At 49.4% G+C, this 23,438-nt stretch overlaps 1 protein-coding gene across 1 annotated transcript; it reads left to right on the top strand.

Annotated features, from left to right (window-relative positions):
- Positions 1 to 20,748: 20,748 nt before the first annotated feature.
- C1QTNF8 (C1q and TNF related 8) lies at positions 20,749 to 22,285 on the top strand (the record flags this gene model as incomplete). Its single annotated transcript, XM_082292100.1, has 2 exons — positions 20,749 to 20,965; positions 21,738 to 22,285. The coding sequence occupies 2 exons, from the start codon at positions 20,749 to 20,751 to the stop codon at positions 22,283 to 22,285; spliced, it is 765 nt and encodes a 254-aa protein (XP_082148226.1).
- Positions 22,286 to 23,438: the final 1,153 nt, after the last annotated feature.

Below are 23,438 nucleotides of genomic sequence, written 5' to 3'. Positions count from 1 at the left end.
CTGGATCCTTGTTATGTTCTGGAAGTTTTGGGTGTACTGGTTTTTATCTTCCAGCCCCAAAGTGTGGCTCATCTTCCTTTATTTCAAACCAAAAGCCAAACTCAGGGAAAAATTCCCTGTTTTCCCTTTTTTTTTCCAGACACGCACAATGCATTCCCCCTGCGGAAAAGCAGCAACACATCTGGAGAGCGTTTTCCAAGGAATTATCAGAGCAGTGTCCTTAGCTTCATGTTTTTATGTGCCACACATTAAAAATCGTTGAGGGGAGAGAGGAACCCATGAGAAATATTTAAAAAAACCCAGCAAATTTACAAAAAATAAAATCCAAATAAAGCGGAGATTCCATTTGGGAAGGATGGAAAGCAGAGATCTCATGGAGGAGTTTGCAGTCGGAAAAGCTGTGATTTGTTAATTTAATCCTGGTTATTTCCTGGTTTTAATCCTCGGGGAGGGGGGATGCATTTGGGAGCAAAGGAGATTCGTGTTTCAGGCTGGGCTGAGGATCCTTGGGAATGGAAGAGCTTGGATGTGCAGGATTGGGATTTTTCCTGGTGGAAGGAGCCCTATGTGGCTCTGTTCCTGAGGCTGCCAAGCTACCCAATCTTACAGATCCTCTGGGAATGGATCTTTGGAAAATCTTGGTGATCTCAGAGGTTGCTAAACCTCTACAATTTCTGGGAATTGTGTGGAAGTGACAGTCTCGAAATGGAGTTTATGGATCCCTGCTCTCCACGGAGGGGATGCAGGGATATCCTGGATGCACGTGGGCACAGATATCCCTCATTTTGGGACACTTTTTTTCCATAAGGAAAAACAATTCCTGAAGAGCCCAAACTAGCAATAAACTCCAAAAAATGCTCTCAGTAAATAAATTGTGACCCCAAATCTGTTGCTTCCTGCCCTTCCTTTCCATGCGTCCCTTGATGAGCTGCACTTGGCAGGTTCAAAAGCACCTGAATTCCTTTATTGGCTCGTTCCAAGGGGATATAAAGCATTCCTGGGAACCAATGGGAAGCAGGATCCTAAAAGCCATGGTGACAGCTGCATTCCAAAGGCAGAGAGACAAAGGAATGGTAGAATAATCTGGAGTGAAATAAAGATTTTAATAGGAAAACCAAGTCTTCGGAGAGTGAACATGATCCAAAGCAAACCAGACCTTTATTTGGGAATCTGGGAGAGGGAGGGGAAAAAAAATCCTCACATTTTTTCCCCCCTAAACCAAATTATTCCTCACGGAGCAGTTTTAGATCTGCTGCTAAATTATTAAACTCCTTCTCCGGGGAAAAGAGATCAAATAAACATCCAGCATTCCATAGTTTTTGTGTTTCATAACCAAAGGAGGTTTGGGTGAGTGGAAAAGCAGGCTGGCCATGGATAACCAGGCAATTGGAATAAAATCATCAGATGTTTGGGAATGCTGAGGAGATGTGGAGCCCTCGATAAGTCAACAACATAAAACAACAGCAGAAAGAAATCATTTTCTTGGGATCTGGGTGCCAAGATTTTGCCAGTCTGAAAGGAGCTGGGTCCCTCCATTGGATGGAGGAGGTGAAGGATTTGTCTGTGCCTGAGTGAGGCTAAAAGAGACTAAAAGTTGGGAATGGATCCGGGATTATTCATGGATCAGAACAGGTTTGGTTGGACATGTGGGAAGGAATAGCCAAGGAAGGAGAGTCCAGCAGGACTGGGATCCTCCAGACGAGCTGTGAGGGATAGGGTGGAAAATCCCCCCAGCACCAAGAGCTGGAGGAAAACCCTCTGGCATTCAAGGATGGGAAATATTCCATGCCCTGATCCCTACATCCTCACACTTTTCCTGGTCTGAATTGGCTCTTCCCAATCCCATTTCCATGCCTGGAGTTTGCCAATCTCGGAGGCCAGGGAGAAGATCCAGGAGTGCTGCAGAGGGTGCTGAGGTGAGCCATCCGTGCAGGCGGAATTCCTGCTCCAGGGATCTGGGAGAGGTGAGGGAATGACGGATGTTTGGGAATGTTTTATCCCCCTGGAGCAGCCGCTGCTTCCCACACCCTGAGCTTGGCTCAGCTGCAGGACCCGGCCTGGACTGGGCTTCACGGATGCAGAGTGGGAACAGCTCTTTTCCCACCTCTTTTTCACCTGGAATTAGGTCTGGATGTTCCGACACAAAAATCAGGGACAGGAGATGTTTGAGATCTCAGTCATGACAAGTTTTCCTTATTGGAAGCCATCCCAAAGCAGAGATTCCCAAGGACAGGCACCTGATTTCACCATCCCAAAATTTCCTTCCTGATGGCTCGATCAGATCTGTGCAAATCCATAGGAATTCTGGGCTTTCTGGATGCTTTCCTGAAGGAAAATACAACCCCACATCATTGGAAATTGGCTTTTTTGAAGAAGGTTTGGATGTTCAGCTTCATTTCCATCAGCAACTGGGTTTCCATGGGAAATTTTCCATGGATCTTGATGGAATCTACCCCCAAAATAATGGAGTTTGGATGTGGGAATTTCAGCTTTTCCTCTTCAAACAGAGGAAATTTCATCCCTTCTGCTGATCCCGAGGATCCGTCAATCCACATCTTTTTTGGGAAAAGCCCTTTCCAAGCTCTCCACACTCCAGGATTTTATGATTTTCCTCTTTTATTCTCAGGTGGATCAGGGTGAGCACCAGCACTTGACCAATTTGGAACAAATTTTCCACAAAATTCCCTTTCTCCTTTGTTTTCCACAATCAGGAAATTCTCTTTTCACGGATATGCAACCGGCAAAAGGAAACACACAAAGGGAAAAATCCATTGATCTGGAAGGAATCTTTGAGTTTGAGTTTTGGCCCCCCAAATATTGAATTAAAAATCAGGGAAATGGGATGGAAAAGGAAATTTTCCACGGCTCGTAGGCTGAGTGAAACAGATTGCGTGAAAAGTCCTGGGATGAAGCAGCACTTTTCGATCTGGAATCAATCCTGGCAGGAAGTGGAAACATTTGCCATGGAGTGGGAAACAACACATGGTTGTTTCATTATATTTACCCAATAAAGTCCCTTTTTTTTCATGTAGGATTGGAAAAAAAAAGGAATTTAATAAAAGAAGGATGCTGGGAATGCTTTTCCAGCTAAACGGGGAGAGATGAGGAATTTTTTCCCCATTTTCTCAGGATTTTAGCAGGTAGGGAATGATCCTTCCATGATGCCTGTGTTGGAAAAATAAATAAATATCCTGGATTTTGCCTTAGGATGCTCTGCTGAGGGGAAACATTCCTCCTGTATCCACACTGCAGATCCCAAATCATTCCAGCTGCCATTCCCATGGAGGAGAGAGCCCCTGGACACCTTGGAGCTGAACATTCCCGAGTGCTCCTGCTGCCAGGCCGGGGGAGAAGCGCTCGGGAAGCCGAGCTGAATTCCCGGCTTTGATTGCCACGTGTGTGGGATGTCACAGGAGGAGCGTGGGCAGGGAAGCGATGGAAGGAGCGTTCCCACCTCCACACGGCATTTCAGAAGGAATCAGACCCTGCCGGGAAGGAGAAGGACCTGCTGCCGAGGTTTGGGGTTGTGTAACGGGATGGAAGCGCTGCGGGAATGCCAGGGATGCGGGATGTGAGATGTGGGATTGGTCACCCCCTGCTCCCACCCAGGGCTCCAGGTGAGGATCCTACTGGATCCAGGGTTGATCCATGAGGAATGACACCACCCCCGCCAGCCTTTAGATGTGGTCACAGCACAGATGCCGGCTGGTGAGCTGCTCCGTTGGGCAGGAAGGTTTTCCATGCAAACCTCGGGAGCTGCCTCCATGAAGGTGCCTTTAGGAGCACCAAGTGTGGCTGGAGCTCTCCCAAAGCCTCTCCTTTGCTGGGATGCTGGCTCGTGGGGGTAGCCATGATCCCACTTGTTCAGGGGTTTAGAATCCCAGAATCCCAGAATTCTTGAGGTTGGAAAAGCCCTCCAAGGTCATCGAGTCCAAGCTGTGCCCGATGCCCACCTTGTCCCCAGCCCAGAGCACCAAGTGCCACCTCCAGGCCTTCCTTGGACACCTCCAGGGATGGGGATTCCAAACCTTCCTGGGAAGCTCCTTCCAATGCCTGACCACCCTTTCCATGGAGAAATCCCTCCTGATGTCCATCCTGAGCCTCCCAGCTTGAATCCTCGGATTTCTCAGACGTGTCAATGGGTGAAAGCCCTGCCAGGTCCTTCACAGGATGGGGATTGGGGGATGGAGGGGTGTGGGTGACCTCTGGCATGGCCATGGGAATGTCAAGATCATCCCATTCCACCCCCTGCCATGGCCAGGGACACCTTCCACTATCCCAGGTTGTTCCAAGCCCTGTCCAACCTGGCCTGGGGCACTCCCAGGGATCCAGGGGCAGCCCCAGCTTGTCTGGGCACTCTGTGCCAGGGCCTCGCCACCCTCCCAGGGAGGAATTCCTTCCCAATATCCCATCTTTCCCTGCCCTCTGGCAGTGGGAAGCCATTCCCTGTGTCCCGTCCATCCATGCCTTGTCCCTTGTCCTTCTCCAGCTCTCCTGGAGCCCCTTTAGACCCTGGAAGGAGCTCTGAGGTCTCCCTGGAGCCTTCCCTTCTCCAGGCTGGATAATCCCAGTTTTCTCAGCCTGGCTCCAGAGCAGAGGAGCTCCAACCCTCTCATCCCCTTCACATCTCCCACCGGGGCTCTCCACTGGAGTCCATTTCCAGGGAAACTGCACCAATTCCTTAATTTTTCTGCTCAGAGCTGGTTTCCACAGAAACACTTCAAACACCGACCCTGCAGGACTTTCTTCCCTCAGTTCTCACTTATCCCATTCCTGATGGGAATTCTCACAACCCAGAGCAGCTCAGACCTTCCCAGTGTCCTGAGCATTCCCGAACCAGGTAAATCCGGCTGGGAAAAGGATCAGGATTTAAACCAAGAGGACACTTGTGCCTATTCCTCCTCATTTTTAACCTTTGCCAGTTGGAAAACCTCTCCGCGGTGTCTGGGAAGGGAGAGACAACTGGAGACCAGGAAAAAACAACTTTCCTTTTCTCGGAGTGCCTGCAGCTGTCAGCTGAACCCGTTCCTGCCCTCTCCACAACAACAGCTGGAGCAGCCAAAAATGGGATGCTGGGCATGGAGCAGAGCTCCTGCAGGGATCATTTACAGCCAGCACCTCGCAGATGCCACTTCCGTTAAAAAATAGGAAAAAACACCCCACAGATGGAAAAATTATTTGCCTGACATTGGGAATTCTTGTTGTTACATGACCCCCGCCATGTGTTGCGCTGGAAAAGGCGGGAGGGGAAGGAAAGGGAAACTGGAGGAAGGAAAAATTCTCCGTGAATTTGCTTTTCACCTGTTGTCTCAGGCTGGGGTGTCTGGGGATGTCTGCGCTGGTGGGAGCAAGATTGGGTTTGACTCCAAGGATTTTTTCCCCAGAAGTATTTCCAAAAGGATGGAAATTTCTCGCCAGCCATTGGGTTTTTTGTTTGCTGGCTCGTGGAGTGATGGAATTGGGTGTTCTTCCCTAAGAAATGCCATTCTAGCTCAACTTGGAGTGAAGGAAAATTTGATAGCGGGCTCTGATCTGTTTGCTCCTGGTCACCCAGGGAACGTCTGGCTGCAGAACAGGATGGGAGGGAACAGAGGGATGGAACAGAAATCCAGGAGGTTCCCATGGGCCACACACCTCACTCCATCCTGGCTGTGTCCACACCTCTGGAAGCACGGTGGGATCCCAAAATCCTGACACACACAGAGCCATGGAGCTGGGACGAGGATGTGCATGGATAAAGCATCACTAAAACCTTGGGTATCAGGGAAAGGCTCTGTGCTGGGACACTGACCAGGTTTCCCAAGGAATGGTCACATTCCCAAGGCTGCCAGAACTCCAGGAGCCTTTGGACAACACGCTCAGGATGGGATTGTTGGCATGTGTTGGGCAGGGCCAGGAGCTGGATTTGATAATCCTGACCCCTTCCAATTCAGAATATTCCATAATTCTATTAAAATATCCCTTCCCCCAAAGAAATCATCAGCCCTTATCCCTGCTGTGGAGATATCCAGAAGATTTGAGGAGACACCAATATAATTTGGAAAGATATCAATGTAATCTGTGAAAACATCGATGTAAGTTGTGACTATATCAACAGGATTTGGAGACATATCAATAGAACCCATGAAAATACCGATAGGAATCGTCAATATCCCGGAGGAAACGTTCCCAGGATTTCTCAGCCGATGCTTCCCAGGTCCAAAGTTCCTGCAAACACTGATTAGTTCCAGCCCTGCAGCTGATTAATCACTACCTCCCCTCAGAGCTGCAGCTCTTGTCAACATTTCAGGGCTTTGTCCGGGGCTTATTTCCAGCATAATCCACTTAATCGGAGCTGCTCCCTTCCCGCATCCCGGGAGCCTCCGGCCGTGGCTCCTCTGTCACATCCACGTTGGAGCCGGAGCCTCTCCCAGCTCCAGGAGTGAGAGCAGAGTGGCCAAAAAGTGGGGACAAAGTGGGCACAGGAGCATGGGTGGGACAGAAGGATGGGGAGGAGATGGGAGAGGTGGAGCCAGACCCTTCCCAGGAAGGATGAAATAGGAAGAGAGAGGGGGAAAGAGGGGAAAAGAAGGGAGAAGAGAGGGAAAGGGGGGAAAAGAGGGGAAAGAGGGGAAAAGGGGAGAGAAGAGGGGAAAAGGGGGGGAAAAGAGGGGAAAAGAAGGAAAAAGATGGGGAAAGGGGGGAAAAGATAGGGAAAGGGGAGAACAAGGGAGAAGTGAGGAAAAGAGGGGGAAAGAAGGGAAAAATCCTGGCACAGGGGCACAGGAAAAGTGTGGATCCTCCATCCTCAGAGCTGGTTGATGCTCATCCAGGGAAACCCCGGAATTTCCTCCTCAGCTTATGCCTCTTTTGGCGTTGGATTAGAGACCTGCAGGGTCTCTTCAGACCTGTCTTAGTGTGACACTGGGCTTTCCAATTTCCCACGATATTCCAAAAACCTGGAAGCTACAGAATGTGTATCCAAGCCACCAGGATCAGGATGACAACCCTGGAACAGAGGAGACTCCCCTCTCCTCCTCTTTGTCCTCCCCTTCCATCCACCAGAGCCTGGCATTAATTCCCCTCCAATCCGAGGCTTTCGGGATTGAAATTTCTACATCCCAGACCTGGATTCACTTCCCAGATCCCAACACTGCCCATCCATCCCATCTCCCCCTCAGTGTGAGCGTGGGAAGCCGCAGAGCCCCACATCCCCTCCCTCCAAAGCTTCCCGGGGCCTTGGGCTGCTCAGCAGGGGTGGGAAAAGGCGGCGAGCGCGAGGGAGGAGGGAATTTTGCTTGGAACTTCAGCGTCTCCATTACGAGCGAGCGGGAAGCAGTTGCTGGTGGGAGAATGTTCCCGGTGACAGGTCCTAAAATAATTGTGGAGGTGACATGAGTGAGCGACACCGATAATGAGCACGAGTTGGTGGAGCTGCCATCATTCGCTGCACAGCTCCGTGGTCCCCAAGGAGGCTCCGCCGCCCCCGCTGGGCCTAATTTAAGAGAAAGTTTGGGAGTTCGACTTCACCCCGAGCGGAGCCACTGTGCTCCAACTTTTCCCGTTCCTCTGGCGGAAGATAAACATTAACTCTTGGCTGGGATTGGATTGCCAGCTCTTTTTTAGCCCTTTGGGAAAGCATAACTTCATGGTGACTCTCTCAGGGTCCCAAAAAATGTGCCCAGTGTGGTGTCCTCCCCCATCGGGATGATCCCGAAGGAGTTCACCCCTTTTTGGCAGATCAGGGATTGTTTCCAACATTGGAAGAAGCAAATGTCACTTCCAAAGGGTCCTTCTGCTCGTGGCTTTCAGGCAGTTAGGATGCAAATATTGGGAAGAGGATTTTGGCTCAGGAAAGCTGAGCGTGGCCACAGGGCGGGGTTTCGTCAGGATTTGCAGCATGTGGAAACATCGCTGTATTCCCTGGGATTTTTTTCCAGCTCTGGAAGTTTGGATTAAACACTTTGGGAGGAGCAAATCCCTCTGGATTCGGAGCGGAGCTGGATCCTCTTTCTGAATAAATGGAGACCTTTGGGGTGTGATGGTTTAATTTAGAGGTGGCACCTGACTTTGGGCTGAGATGGTCCCAGCCTCATCCAGTCTGGGAATCTCCCAGATTTTGGGCTGGAGCCATGAAGGATTTGGGCTGTGGGCCCAAACTCCAAGCTGGACATGAGGCTTCCCTGGAGCCGTTTGGGAAGCTCAGGATGCAAAGGGAGGATTTGCTGCTTTATCCCATACCGAGGAGAGAGGAATTCAGCTCCAAGTTCCTCTTGCACCCAATCCAGGCGACCACTCCTGTTCTTCCCTTCAAATCTCCCAGAGAACTTCCACTTGTGCCTCCAGGAACAAGGAAATCCCATGATCCTGGGGAAAAAAAAGCTTACATTTTGCTGGAGAAATCAGCTGGATCTTCAGGAGCGTCCCTTTGCATTTTTCCATTATTTTTATATCCAGACAAGCACAGGGAGCTCCTGTTTTGTGCTATTCCAGCAAGGACACCCCATTCCCTCCCTCCTGACATTCCATGAGAACTTGGGGCAGGTTAAAGAGAGGAGAAAGAGTTGGGATGAAGGGTTGGGAAGCAGCTGGAGGAGGGACACCAGGATTACAGGATTTGGAGAACTTCTTCTGAGTTTTCCTCCTCAGTCCCGGAGATCCCTTGAGCTCCAAAGCCATTCCATGGGATGTGTCCTGCCCTCTCCATGCCCAAATCTTTCCACCACACCACTCAAATCCTTGCCAAGTCCCAATTTCTGCTGGGATTACCCATATTCCAACCCCTCCCAAAACATTAAAGTTTCCCAACGTTATCATTCCACATAATTTACACTTTTCCTCTAAACTAATTAATTCACTAATTTTCTGACCCTTTCCTTTTTATCTGGGAACTCATTTTCTGGAGAGAATTCCAAGATCCCTCCTACTTTTCTCTCCTGCATGTTTCCTCCAGAGCATCCTAATTAACGATCGTCAGCTCCAACGCCTCCAGATTATTGCAAATGAGTGATGCCTCCCTAATTAACGACATCTTAATCACCTTATCCACCTTTGCCATTGCCAGAGGAACTGCACGGAGAGGATTCCTTCGCTTGGGAAGCTCTCCATGGAAATGAGGAATGGTTTGGAACGAATCCCTCTCTGTCCGACACATGTTCTTCCCGTGTTTATCCCGAACACCTCATTTAGAGATAATGTTATCAGCACAGGCGTTATCAGGGCAGATTTCCTTCTTTATCACCTGCTCCAGGTGTCAGGGTTAACACAGCTCAGGGATCCTTGGGAATCATTGGATTTGCTCTCCTTTGCCTGGGATCATTCCAATGAATCCCAGTGATTGTTTTCTTGCTGCAGATAAGGAGCAACATCCACACGGGGCTGGCATATCCAGGCCCCATATTCCTGAAGGTTTTTCAGGGCAAATCTGGGAAATATTACGGATCTTTATTCCCCTCTAGTGGCACATCCATGAAATCCATCGGAATATCCAAACCGATTCTTCCTCAGGGATCAGTGGTTTTTTATTGCTTCGCTTCCAAGTCCAAATATCCAGGTGATATTTGATTATTAAATTGATATTTGACGTGCCAGGAGTGGAGGAGGTTTTCCAGCTGCTGCTTTTCCAGGATGGGAATAGGGATCACCAAACATTGTCCTGGAAGAGATTTACCTGCCACTCACCGCAGGATAAAATCAGGAATCATTTGGAGTCAGAGAATTAATGGGAAGAGGAGCATCTCGGGAGAATCAGCATCACCTACCTTGAAGGTGCTGGGAGAGGAACTCGATCCCAATCCCTGCATGGAAAAATGGGATTGAGGGGCTCCCAGGGAGGCATTTGCTGGAGGGAAACAATTCCGGGATTTCTGTGACTTTTTATCTTGCAGGAGAAGGAGGCTGAGCCCATCTGAGCCTTGGTGTCCCCATTGGTGGGTCTGCGACAGGGACTGGGATTCAGGGTTGGGAATACTCCTGGAATGTCCGACTGGACCAGTTTGGATGGGTTCGCCCGCTAAAACAAACCTGGAAAATGAGGGAGATGTGGAAACCCAGCAGAGATGGGAGAGAGGGAATCACATCAGTGGGAAAAATCCAGATACCCGGGAAATGTAAAATATTCCTCTTTTTTTAAGGTTTGTGGCATTTCTCATTGACTGCAGAATTCCCCAATTTCCAGCTTTGGCTTTGATTCCTCCAAGAAAACTGGAAGAGGAAAGCTCATGGCACCGCTACTTCCTCGGGAAGAAAAAACACTAAAATTCACTTCTTTGGCTCCAGGGTCAGCACCTCCTGAAGATTTCCTTACAAAATTTACTAAACGATGGAATTTCCCGCAGAATTTCCTTCGGAATTGTTTTCCTAAAGTACAAGAGTGGCCTCTAGTGGAGCTATCTCCTGAGCTGTCCTTCCCAGGATATGGAAATCAAGTGTCCAGGCTTATTAATTAGTAATAAAACATAATGAGGAGACAAGAACTCTTTTCGGACCTCAACCCTCTTTTCCCAATAGTTTTCCTGCTCCTTATCAATCCTGAGCTTCCCAAAATTGGACTAAAAATGAGGGGGATTTTAAATTTGCGCTATCTGATGCTCTTACAATGGGAGATGAAGTTAATCCTGAATATTTTTTCTAAGAAATTAAGACTTGGAACAAAGATTTATTTAAAACAATCCCGTGAAGATTCCTTTTGTTATTCCATCATTTCTCATATTCCTCAAACCCACCAGGAAACCAGAGAATCAGCCCTGCTTTTGTCGTTTTGTGGTTTCCCATCCGACTGGAAAACTTTTCCTGCTGTTAATGGGAGGTGGGAAAGTAGGGAAAAAGCCTGGACATGGATCAGAACAGATCAGAGCATTTGGGAAAAACCATTCCCCGAGGTTTAGCCAGCAGTTATCACCCTGAGGGGATCCACTCATCCTAAAGGGATTGACTCATCCTAAAGGGATTGACTCATCCTAAAGGGATTGACTCATCCTAAAGGGAAATCAATGGAAAAAAGGGTGGGCAGAGCATCCCAGGAAAAGGGGGTGTTCTACATCAGAAATCCTGTTCTGCCAGGTGCCAGCAGCGACTTTTAGTGTCTGGGCAGGGAGAAAATGGCACGGGTCTGGTTTGGGGCCTGGTTTGGGGCCTGGTTTGGGGCCTGGTTTGGGGTTTACTTTGGGGTCTGATATGGGAATTGGTTTGGGGCTTGGTTTGAGGCTTGGTTTGGGGTCTAGTTTGGGGTCTGATTTGGGATTTGGTTTGGGGCTTGTTTTGAGGCTTGGTTTGGGGCTTGGTTTGGGGTCTGATTTGGGGTCTGGTTTGGGGTCTGGTTTGGGGCTTGGTTTGGGGTCTGGTTTGGGGTCTGGTTTGGGGTCGGGTTTGGGGCTTGGTTTGAGGCCATCTCCAGGGCCCAGCTGCAGAGTTTTCATTCCAGCACTTACAGAGAACACTGTAAAATCCATTTTTCCCAGGATAAATCCCCACATTCCACATCTGCTCTCCCCCCAGGAACTCTTCGAGCCGGATTCTCCTTCATCCACCAGCAGCTTTTGATTCCCACCTGATAAGCCAACCCCTGCCTGAATAAATGGTTTTAAAGCATTGAGAAACCACTTTTGGGAGTGGGGATCAGGACCAGCTCTCTCCAAAGCTGTGCCAGTCACTCCAGGGGATTCTTTGGATTATTCCTGGTTTATTTCCCTCTTTTTGTTGCCAACTTCAGCCCCGGCTTTGTGCAACTGCCTGGAAATTCTGCAGTTCAGCAGGAAGGGAAATGATGATCAATAACTGTGCCAAAAAAAAGACAATGATTTGAGTGGCTCTGGATGTTGGGCAAAGCAGCAAATCCAAAAATTCCCTTTAAACAGAGGGAAAAGGGCTGGGTGCGGATGGTGTTTCCTGGCGAGAGTTTATCAGGAATCTCAAAAAAAGCATCACTTACTTCTAGTGAGAGTCCTTCAAAGAGGGGAAAAAGGTGGGAAGAGGAGTTGCATAAAAATCCTTTCTGGATTCAGAGAAATGTTTGGATCTGGCTTTGGGGGCTGCAAATTGGCATTTCTTTTTCCCTAAGGATGGATCTGTACAAAGGAAGATCCAGCGGTTACGTTGTGCTGCTCCTCGTTCCTGTGTCACAGGGAATGACTCTGCCCAAAACAGGGCAAACCCAGCCCAAGCATCTGCAGGAGAATCCTGGGAATTATGGCAAAAACCTCCTGGGAATTACGGCATAAACCTCCCTGAACTGGTGGGGCTGTGGGAGGAATCGTGGGAATTCATGGCCAACTCTGCTCCCAACCAGGCAAGAGGAGGAATTTCCTTTAGGAAAGCACAATTTTATAATCATGGAGTGGGAATGGTTTGCGTTGGAAGGGACCTTAAAGCCCATAAATTCCAACCCCACTACCTTCCACCATCCCAGGGTGCTCCAAGCCCCATCCAACCCAGCCTTGAACATTCCAGGGATGGGGCAGCCACAGCTTCTCTGGGAATCTGGGCCAGGGCCTCCCTACCCTCGTTGTAAAAAACTTCCTAATATTTCATTTCAATCAAACCCTTTGTAGGTCAAACCCATTCCCTGTTGTCCTATCCAGAATTCCTATTTTTGGGCATCTGGAGCTGCAGGACAAGGTGCCCTTGGCTCCTTGGCAGTGACTCGTGGCAGGGAAAGCTGTGCCCACCCTGTGCTCCACCAGCCGTGTCCCAGCTCCTTTTCCTCGGGAGCACAACGATCTTCCCTGACCTTCCTGCTCAAGCTGTTCCCACAAAAACAGGAGCTCGAGCTGCTCCACAAAGTCCCTTTTGCACTGAGCCTTGCAGTTGGTTTGGGAAATTTGCCTGGGAAAAGCTCCTTCAGGAGCTCTGGAGCAGCTCGGAGTCTTCCAGGATTCTTGGTCTTCTCAGGAATTGAAAATAGCAAAAAATAAAATAGAAAATCCAAGGATCTTTTGGGTTGGTGGTGACGGCGAGCGGGGTTTGTGTCCTGTTCCAAACCCTCCCTGAGATGGCGAAATCACAGAAAATTATTCCCCAAAAATGGCTGAGGATCCAGGAGGCCCGAAGGGAATGCAGCTCCCTGGGAATTAAGCCCATCCTGGTGCATCTGTAGCTGTGGGAATGTGGTCCTTCCCTCGGGTGTGTCCTCCGGAGGGACAGGGAATGAGGGGACACAATTCCAACAGGGAGCTGTGGGGTTATCCCAGGGCACCTCCTGTGCTGCTGCCTGGCACTGGGCATCCAACAGTGCCCTAAATCCAGTTTTGGGGTCTGGTTTGGGGCCTGGGCTTGGGGCCTGGTTTGGGGTCTGGTTTGGGGTCTGGTTTGTGGCCTGGTTTGGGGCATCCAACAGCGCTCTAAATCCAGTTTGCAGGAATTCACTGGCATTCCATCCTCTGGAAAAGACAAATACAGAATCAGCCATCATTATTTTGTTGGGAATGCCGGGGGAGAGGGAAGAGCTGGGCTTGGAATATTTTAAATCCATGTGAAGCACAACTGATGATGCCCGAAATCCCAGGTGAGGCTCAGCTGGGATAAAAACTTGCAAGGATTAAATCAAACATTCCAAGCACCACCAGCAAATCCCACATTCCCAGTGTTTGTGTTACAAATTTAGACCACAAGATCCTTGGAGAAGCTCCGTGGTTAAACCTTTGTTTACCTGGATTTTCCCTGCTCCAAATTCCAAGAAGTCATGAGGAGGTTTTATAGCTGGGGAGCCATTCCCACTTTTTCTGTCTCTTCAGCTTCCCTGAAGCCTCTCCAGACACTGCAGGGGGCTGAGGTGTCCAAACCTTCTCTTCTCCTGGGGAACATCCCCAATTTTCTCAGCCTCTTCTCTCCTACCTGGATATTGCTGAATTCCCTCTTTCCCCCTTGCAGTCACTGCCCCTCTTTTCCCAGGATTTTCCATTCCTCATTTTTCCACATTGATTTTTGTCTTTTTTTTTTCTCCCACATGGACAAAATCCCAGTTCTGGAAATCAACTGTGTAAACAGGAATATCCTTCCTTGAAAGGGATTATTATTCCCAAAAAGAAAGCTGTGGCATTCCAAGAGGCACAAATCCTGTTTATTCTGGAGACACCGGCACTGGTTACATAAAGCCCAGACTAAATTAAAGCTCCCATTTAGACCATTCCTGGACCAGTTTTCCAGGTTTTCAGACCCCCAAATCCTGGTTTTTCTTCATTTAAATCCCTGTTTTCCTCTCTGTGTGTGGAGAGGACACTCACCCCCCTGTGGAATCAGAGTTGTTCCCACTCTAATTCCAGAGGGGTTTTTTGGCCTTGAAGAGCTTGGAGGTTCTTCCAAAAATGGCACAAGCCAGGATTTCCTTATCCTGGCAGCTTTGGAAAAGCTTGGATACATTTCCAAGTGCCCGTTTTGGGGGGAATTCTGCATGGCACAGTCTGATCCTGCCCATCCCTGTGGGGCTGGGATGGGAACGAGGCAGGAATGGGACGGGAATGAGGCAGGAATGGGAGGGGAATGAGGCAGGAATGGGATGGGAATAATCCCAGAGTGGGATGGGAATGATCCCAGAGTGGGATGGGAATGATGCTGGGGCAGGAGGGGCTGGGAAGGGATGAGAGGCTCCAGAGGAGCCGGGATCCAGAGGGTGACTCATGGAGAGCTGGATCAGGCTCGGGATCACGCCAGGACAGTGGGAAAACGCTGGGCTCTGCCCTCTGCTCCTCCCAGTACAGCACCAGTGCCACCAGTGCCGCGTGGAAACGCTCTGATCTGGGACCGCCCCCGGCCTCCAGCATCCCGGATTCCCTCTCCTCGGCACTCGGGATGCAAATTAAAATTGGAATTAAAAATAATTTTAAATTGGAATTAAAAATTGAATATTATTAATTGTTTTATGAAAACATTTCCATTAATTCCATAAAAACATTTTCTTTATACAAATATTTTCCTTTACTCCGACATCCCATAATTTCTCTCCTCATCACTTGGGATGCAGATTTTTGGATTAAAAATTACGTTTTATTGGGGTTTTTAAATGAAGATATTTCCATTAATAAAACCATTTTCTTTAGAAAACTTTTCTTTATAAAAAGATTATATTGATAAAAATATTTCCCTTCACTCCAGCATCCTATAATTTCTCTTCCTGTCACTTGGGATGGAGATTTTCTGGATTAAAAATTAAACATTATTAATTTTTTTTAAATAAAAATATTTCCATTAAGAAGGCCATTTCCTTTCTAAAACGATTTTCTTCATAAAAATAATTTATTTATAAAACTATTTCACTTTACCCGACATCCCATAATCCCTCTCCTCGGCACTCAGGGTGTTGGAATTAAACCTCAAATTTTATGAATTTTTAAATTAAAAGATTTCCATTAAGAACAACTTTTTTCTTTATATAAAAAACATTTTCTTTATAAAACTCTTTCCTTCATAAAAAGATTTCTTTCTTTTCCATTTTTAAATTTATTTCTCTTTTAAAAAAACCTTTAATTACAAAATCATCCCCTGCTCTTTCAACTCCACCAATTCCAAACCATTCCCAACTCAAATCATCCGCCAAGGATTTTTTCCCTTCATTTATCCCAGCTCCACCCACGGATTTCAAGGTTGTTTTCCTGCTTTTATTTGGAAAAGCTCTGCCAAAACTGGGTCACCTTTTCCATGGGAGCAGCCCCGCCTCTGCTCCAGGGCTCCGAGCTGTGGGGAGCACTGGGAGCACCGGGAGCACTGGGAATTGGGGCAGAACGGGAATTTCTGGGAGCACCTGGTGTGTCCCTGCTTGGCTGGGTGAGGAAAACTCCAGGGAAGGGAATATTTAAAGCACCTGGAATGGGAAAGGGCACAGAGAGGGCAGAATTCCCCTTTCCCTCCTGCTGTTCCCAAGATTCCCTTTTCCTTTCCGTCCCTCCTGAAGGAATGGTGCTGGAGCTGCCATGGGATACCCGGATCTTCCACTGCCTCCTGCAATTAACGGGAAGCAGTCGGAAACAGGAGAAGGAAAAGGAATGGGAAAAATAAATTCAGAGCCCAAAGTGACCTTAAATAAATCCCCAAAGTGCTTTTTCCAAGGAAGTGACTGAGGGTGAGGAAGTGCGGGCACGAAAATCATGGAATCCTGGAATGGGTTGGGTGGGGAGGGACCTTACAGCTCGTCCAGTTCCATGGGCAGGGACACTTCCCAATGTCCCAGGGTGCTCCAAGCCCCATCCAGCCCGGCCTGGGACACTGCCAGGGATGGCGCAGCCACAGCTGCTCTGGGAATTCCATCCCAGCCCCTCCCCACCCTCCCAGGGAGGAATTCCTTCCCAAAATCCCACCTAGATCTCCCCTCTTTCAGCCTAAAGCCATTCCCGCTTTTCCAGCTCACGCACAAATCCCAGAGATTTTATTGTGGCTTCGTTTATTTCCTTTTTTCCCTTTCTCCCGCTTAAAAAGATGCTGAAAGCTCCCAAAGAGAAATTCTTTCCATGTGATCCCAGCACTTTTCCTCTTGGCTGGAGCCCTGGATGTGGTTTTGGGTTCTGTGGTGGAGTTTTTGTCATCCTTTCTTTTTTTTTTTTTATCCCAAACTTTTTTGGGTTTTATTTCCATCCCTGGGAGAGGCCCTGCAGAATTCCAGACTGGCAGCGAATCCCGAGCAAACCGGAGCGGGACAAAGGCGCCAGAGCCCAGCACAAGTTGGTGCAAGCAAAGAAACGAGGGAAAAAATTCCTTTTGCCAAGGTTTCCTAAGGATCCAGCCTGACTTTCCGTGTTTCTCTTGGATCCCAGCACGGAAGCTGCAGCCTGCCCGGAGAGCTGAAGCAGCAGCTGAGGAATAGCAAGGGAAGGAAGATCCAGGGATTCTGCGGGACGAGGTGAGTTACAGGGATCGGGATAAAGGGATCGAATCCCCTTTTGCTGCAGGAACGCAGCATTCCCACCCTGCTGATCAGATTCCTTGGGAAAGGCAGGAATGAGGGGCTCTGGAAGTGCCAGCTCAGTGCTGAGCTGGCTTTCATTTGTTCCGGTTCAAATTCCCTATCCCGTTATCCACCCTGGACACTCCAGGCCGGAGCTTTTTCCCCGCGGGATGCTGCTCCCAGCGGGATGGGGATGGATCCGATGTGGCTGCGGGAGACGGGGCAGGAAAGAGCCGTTTCCTGGAGTCTCCGCAGGAAAGTGGAAACTTTCAGGGAGTTGTGCTTCTCCAGCCCTTGGGAATGTGCTGCTCGCTCCGGAGCGGGCTTTGGGATGGGATTGGGATGGAAGCGTGGCAGGGCGGGATCCGGGCACCGCATCCCGGCGGGAAAATCCCAGCCGGGACCCTCTGCAGGGACAAGCCCCACTTCTTCACTTCTCCCAGCGCTGGCAAATCCCGGGAAAGCTGCCTCTCCATCGGGAAGGGTGAAGGAGGGATCGGTGCCGGCCGCTTCCATCAGGGGGATTTGTCCTGCGGGAGGAGCTGCCCTGGGAATGACTTTTACTGTAATTCCTGCTGAATCACAGCCTGGGCTGGCTCGGGAGCCGGGAATTCTGCCAGGGAGCCGCCCAGCCTGGAGCAGGGACAATTCCAGGACACTGCAGGAGTCAGAGGTGCGGGCACGGACACGGAGAAGGAGACAGGGAAGAGCTGTTCCCTTGGGAATCACGAACGCCCTCCTGCTCCCTGTCCCAGGGCAGGATGGAAGCTCGGGAATATGCAGGAATCCAGGTGCACGGGAGTGTTTCCATGCAGCCTCTCCTCCCACAGCACCTCCATGGAATTGTGTCAATCCATCCAATCCCTCAGCTGTGCAGGGATATTTCCTTGGGAACCTCGTCTCTTCCCATTCCTGATGAATTCCCAGCTGGAGAGAGCAGGTGAGTGCCCCCGAGGCTGCTGCTCAGGGATGGCTCCTCCCAGGACAGAGGAATTCAGGGAATCACCCCCATTGGAAACAGGCCCGGGCTAAAAAAGCACCAGAAAACAAAAAATAAATCGGATAATTGGGAAAGAAGCTGCAAATTCCCAGAAAAATATTCACCCAGGCACTGCAAATCCAGATGCTGCTCCATTCCTGGATCTCTCCATGGCTGGATCCCGGTTTTCCCTCCATTCCTGCCTCTCTCACAGCTCCAGCAGCACTCCCAGCCCCTCTTCTCCAGCACCCCGGGGTTGTATAAACACCCCGGACACGGACATCGCTCATCCTCAAACCACGACCGGCACTGGGAATTCCTATAGCACTTCCTTTTTGGGATGCAAATATTCCTGCCTGGGAGTTCTCCAATCCCTTCAGCTGCAGACAAACTCCTGGAGTCCACTCCTGAAGGATCTCCGGGATATTTTGTCGGATAAGAGCTGCCGGAGCTCGGCACCAGAATCCGGCAGCATTTTCCTTGGAAAACTCCTCTGGTGTTTTGGGCTTTTCCACAAGGAGCTGCCCACTACGAAATTTTAGATCCTCCTGGGGAAGCAAATCAAACAAATCCCGGAAAAATCCTTTCCAAGAGGAAGCGCGGTGTCCGGACAAACCCAGCCCTGCGGATGCCTCGTTTCCCGCTGCTCCCGATCCAAGGAGCTCCGGAGCCGTGAGGAGCTTGAGGCTGGAGAGAAGACAAAAGGTCAAAAAGGCAGAACTGGAATATTTTCCATGTCTGGAATGGTGCCAAGGCTCGGGGCTGGCACATCCGTGAGTTTTCCATCTCTGCGGCACCGGAAAGGTTTGGGGTTTAATGTGGGGTTTTAATCCAGTTTTGTCCCGAATTTAAAGGGGCAGTGCCTGGTGTTTTCCATGAATTTTAAGCGAGGTCCATCCTGGGCTGGTTTTTAGGACTTTTTCCCCATTTAACCTTCCTGTGCTTCCATTCCCGGTTGGAAGCACAAAGATGGCTTAAAAAATTAATGGAAATGAGAAAGGGTTTAATGACATGGAATTCAAGCCCTGAACCCTGATAGAAAAGGGGGATGGATCCCTCCTCCAGCTGCTGTTGGAAGGAGGCACAATTAGAAATCCAAAGGTATTTCCAGTTCTGACGGACTTCAGGAAAGAACATTCCTTGCTCTCGGAGGGAAGTCATTGTTTTCCTGCTAATAAGGATTTCTTGGATTTCCAGGAAGCTGGGAAGGTGTGACTGACACTTCTGGCGCAGGGAAGAATGGGAAGAAAACATTTCCCGGGAATGCTGCTCCAATCCCGCTGCTGATGGGTTTTTCCTCCTTATTTTCCCCTCTGGCTCATTTAGTTCCCAGGAACGCAGCTCCAAGGCTGGATGTTCTCCCTCCTTCCCTGCCTCGGGGTGTCCATGGAATGGCTTCTGAAATCCAGGCCATCCAGCACCCCCTTCCCAACCTGTTCCAGGAATTCCAGCTGCTGGAAGAGGAGCCATTCCCATCCTGGGGTCAGTCCGAGTCCATCTCACTAATTGGACTTTGGAGAAGATCCACAAGGGCATCGATCCAAGAAATCTGTCCTGGCTGAGGCACCAGTGCAATCGGTGGAATGACACTAATTACACATGGAATGGGAATGAGTGTCCAATCTCCAGCTGCCATCCTTCCCTAGGAATGAGTCAGTGAGGAGCCAGAGAAAATTCCTCTATTTTCCCCATCTAAGGCATCTTCTCCCTGGATTTCTCCCAAATCAGCTCCAGTCTTTCCTTAGGAAGAGGTGAAAAGAAGAGGAATTTTCTCTGGCTCCTCACTGACCTGTTCCTAGGGAAAGATTGGAGCTGATTCTGGGAGAAATCCAGGGAAAAAAAATGCCTCAGATGCAGGGGAAAAAAGGCATTTTCTCCCTGGATTTCTCCCAGTATCAGTTCCAGTTTTCCCTAGGAACAAGTCAATGAGGAGCCAGCAAAAATTCCTCTATTTTCCCCATCGGAGGCATTTTGTCCCCTGGATTTGTCCCAGAATCTACTCCAATCCCTCCTTAGGAACAGGTGAAAACAAGAGGAATTTTCTCCCTGGATTTCTCCCAAAATCAGCTCCAGTCTTTCCCTAGGAACAGGTCAGTGAGGAATCAGAGGAAATTCCTCCATTTTCCCCACCTGAGGCATTTTCTCTCTGGATTTCTCCCAGTATCCAGAACCTTTGGATATCCAGAACCTTTGGAGCTCACCAGGAGCAGATGAAAACAAAACAAAGGATGCACAAACCCAGGTTTTGTGCCGAGCAAATCCCACTTTGTCCTAGTTTGGTGCAACTCTTTGGATTTCCATTCCACACATTGGAAAATCAAACTGGAAAATACACACAGGAATTCCTATCGGAGGAAAAGATGGGAATGGAGAAACCATGGAAAGAAGTCACCAGCAAGCAGCTGTAGGAGAACATTTTGGGAGAGAAACACTTTGGATTTCTTTTTGTTTCAGTTTTCTTCCAGGCTTTTCCTCCCCAAAAAAATCAGTTTGCAGCTCGACATTTGAATAAAATTCCATATTTTACCTTGAATTTTGAATTTTTTGGGGTGCTGGGGCACCAGCAAACCAACAGAGTAACACTTTTGTCTTTTCCCCTGAAATTTTCCATAGGGGGTGTTCCAAGAGCAGCCGACTTGTCCAGTGGAGCTTCTGCTCCCAGCAGGTTTTGTTTGGTTTGGGATTTTTTTTTCCCATTCTTTTGTTGACCTGATGTCTCTTGGCAGCTGTCGCTGCTAATTCCAGCCAGGGATTGCCTTTCCCGGCGCTCCGAGGGGCATCAGTCCCACCCGGAGTCTCCCGGTGTCACTCCAGGATCCGTTAATAATTAACCCCAAGGAAAGCACTCGCCAGGTGGCCCTGATTGGGATCATCCCATTAATGGTTTGTGTTCCCTTTCCCGCTCCAGCTGCTCCCGAGGATGAGGGTTGTGATCCTGCTGCTCCTGCTTTCCGCCGGGAATGCCGCATCCCAGCCGGAGAAGGTGCTGCCCAGGCGGCGCCTGTCGTGCGTGAGGTGCTGCGGGCCTTCGGAGCAGCCCGTGTCCATCATCTCCCAAAGATCCACCAGGATGAGCGGGCATCCCGAATATTCCGTGCCCAAAATCCAGCCCACCATAGACATCACCATCCTCAAAGGTGGGTGCGGCTCTTCCCCGTCCTTTTCCTTCCTGCTCTTCCTCGGTCCTTTCCTGCAGCAAAATTCAGCCCAGGACAAGGGCAAGGGATGCCCAAAATGTGCCCAAAACAACATCAAGGGGTGCCCAAAAAGTTGCCATGCCCAAAAGTGCCCAAAACAAGGCCAAGGGGTGCCCAAAATATGGCTGTGCCCAAATGTGCCCCGAAGTGCCCAAAACAAGGCCAAGGGGTGCCCAAAAAAGCTGCTGTGCCCAAATTTGCCCAAAATGAGGTTAAGGGGTCCCCAGAGTGTTTTCGTGCCCAAATGTTCCCAAAACAAGGTCAAGGGGTGCCCAAATGTGCCCGAAACTGCTAAAACAAGGTCGAGGAGTGACCCAAATGTGGTTGTACCCAAATGTGCCCAAAACAAAATTAACAGGTCCGCAAAATATGGTGGATCCCAAAATTCCCCAAAGTGCCCAAACAAGATCAAGGGGTGCCCCAAACAAGGTCAAGGGGTGCCCAAAATGTTGTCATACCCAAATGTGCCCAAAACATGGTTGTGCCCAAAATGTACCCAAACAAAGGCCAAGGGGTGCCCAAAATGTGGTGGTGCCCAAATGTGCCCCAAAGTTAATCCTTGTGGGAACTGGGAAGGTGCTGATGTCTGACCAGTATTCCCAGCTTGGGGAAACAACGCTCCAGCAGCTCCTCCGCTGGCTGTCTCCAGGATATTCCTGGAATCTGTGCTTCCCGTGCTCATGTTTGACACACTTTTCCCACACCTTCCCAGGTGAGAAGGGCGAGATGGGAGAGCAGGGATTCCCTGGAGCAGCTGGGAAGGCGGGAGAGCGAGGATTACGTGGATTGAGTGGCCGGAAGGGGCAGAAGGGCCAGCCCGGCCCCCAAGGCCACTCCTGCAAGCAGCTCTTCGCCGCCTTCTCCGTGGGCCGCCGGAAGCCGCTGCACAGCTCCGACTACTTCCAGCACGTCACCTTCGACATGGAATTCGTCAACCTCTACCAACACTTCAACATGTTCTCCGGGAAGTTCTTCTGCTACATTCCAGGGATTTACTACTTCAGCCTCAACGTGCACACCTGGAATTTCAAGGAGACCTACGTGCACCTGATGAGGAACGAGCAGGCCGTGGCCATCCTGTACGCCCAGCCCAGCGACAGGAGCATCATGCAGAGCCAGAGCCTGATGCTGGATCTGCAGGAAGGGGAGGAGGTTTGGATCAGGATGTTCAAGAGGGAGCGGGAAAACGCCATTTACAGCGAGGAGTCCGATGTTTACGTCATCTTCAACGGGCATCTGATCAAACCCGCCCTGGAGTAGGAGCTCCTCAACTCCAGGGCAAGCTTTGGGCCGTCCAGCAGCGTCTTCCCTCTAGAAGTGCATCTCTAATTCCTTTTGGAATGGGTGTAGCCCTGGAAGAGTTGTTTTTCCACATCTGTGTGGATCCAAGCTGCACAAGAATTCCAGAAGGTTCCCAGCTCCCTGTAAAGACCCTCAGGAACATCCCTGAAGAGTTGCCAAGTTGGCAGCAGAAACTTCACTTTGCTCTGCGTCTCCTGTCCCCTTTGGAATATTTGTAGCCCTTGGAAGTGTTGTTTTCCACCCCTGTGTGGATGGAGGGGACTGTTCCCACTGCACAAGAATTCCAGAAGCTTCCCAGCTCCCTGTACAGACTCCCAGGAACATTCCTGGACAATTGGTCCAATTGACAGCAGAAATTTCCCTTCCTTCTCTGCGTCTCCCGTTCCTTTTGGGATGGCTGCATCCCTGGAAGTGTTGTTTTCCATGCCTGTGTGGATGGAGGCGACTGTTCCGAGCTGCTCAAGAATTCCAGAAGTTCTCCATCTCTCTGTGTGGCCCCTCAGGAACACCCCAGAAGAGTTGGCCCAGCTGGCAGCCGAAATTCCACTTCTTTGCTGTGCTTTAGACAAGGAATTGTAATAATTAGATTTTTATGAGGATAATATAATTATCCCTAAGGAGCAGAGCCGTTATCCAGGTGCTAATTAAGGAATGTTGTTATTCCTGCAAAAATCTTGGCTAATTGGAGCCCCAGCCCCCGGCAGCACCAGGGTGGCTCCTCTCAGGCAGGAGATTTGGTGTGAAAATCAAGATTTGGCACAGGAACGAATCCCAGATTCCAGTTCTGTTCCATTCTGTGGCATATCCCATTATTCCAGCAGAATGGTGGAATTAGAGGAACAACAGCACAAGGATTTGGGAAAGCTTTTCCAGGGAAACAGGGCTCAGTACAACCAGAGAAAAACTTCCCATAAGAACATCCAAGCTGGCTGGGAATGTGCTTCCCAATTTAATGAAATGGTGGGAATTTGGAGTTTGCCAAGCCGGGATTTCAGGCTGTGTTCCCGTCTGGAAATTACCATTTTGGAGCTCCATCATTTTGGGAAAATGGTGGAAAAACTGGAAAGAAAAAGGATTTTTTTTTTTAATTTTTAGGGATTTGGGGTTTTTT

This window comes from Coloeus monedula, assembly GCF_965178545.1.
Source record: "Coloeus monedula genome assembly, chromosome: 16".
Classification (NCBI taxonomy): Eukaryota; Metazoa; Chordata; class Aves; order Passeriformes; family Corvidae; genus Coloeus; species Coloeus monedula.
This window is presented reverse-complemented; position numbering and strand designations above follow the sequence as displayed.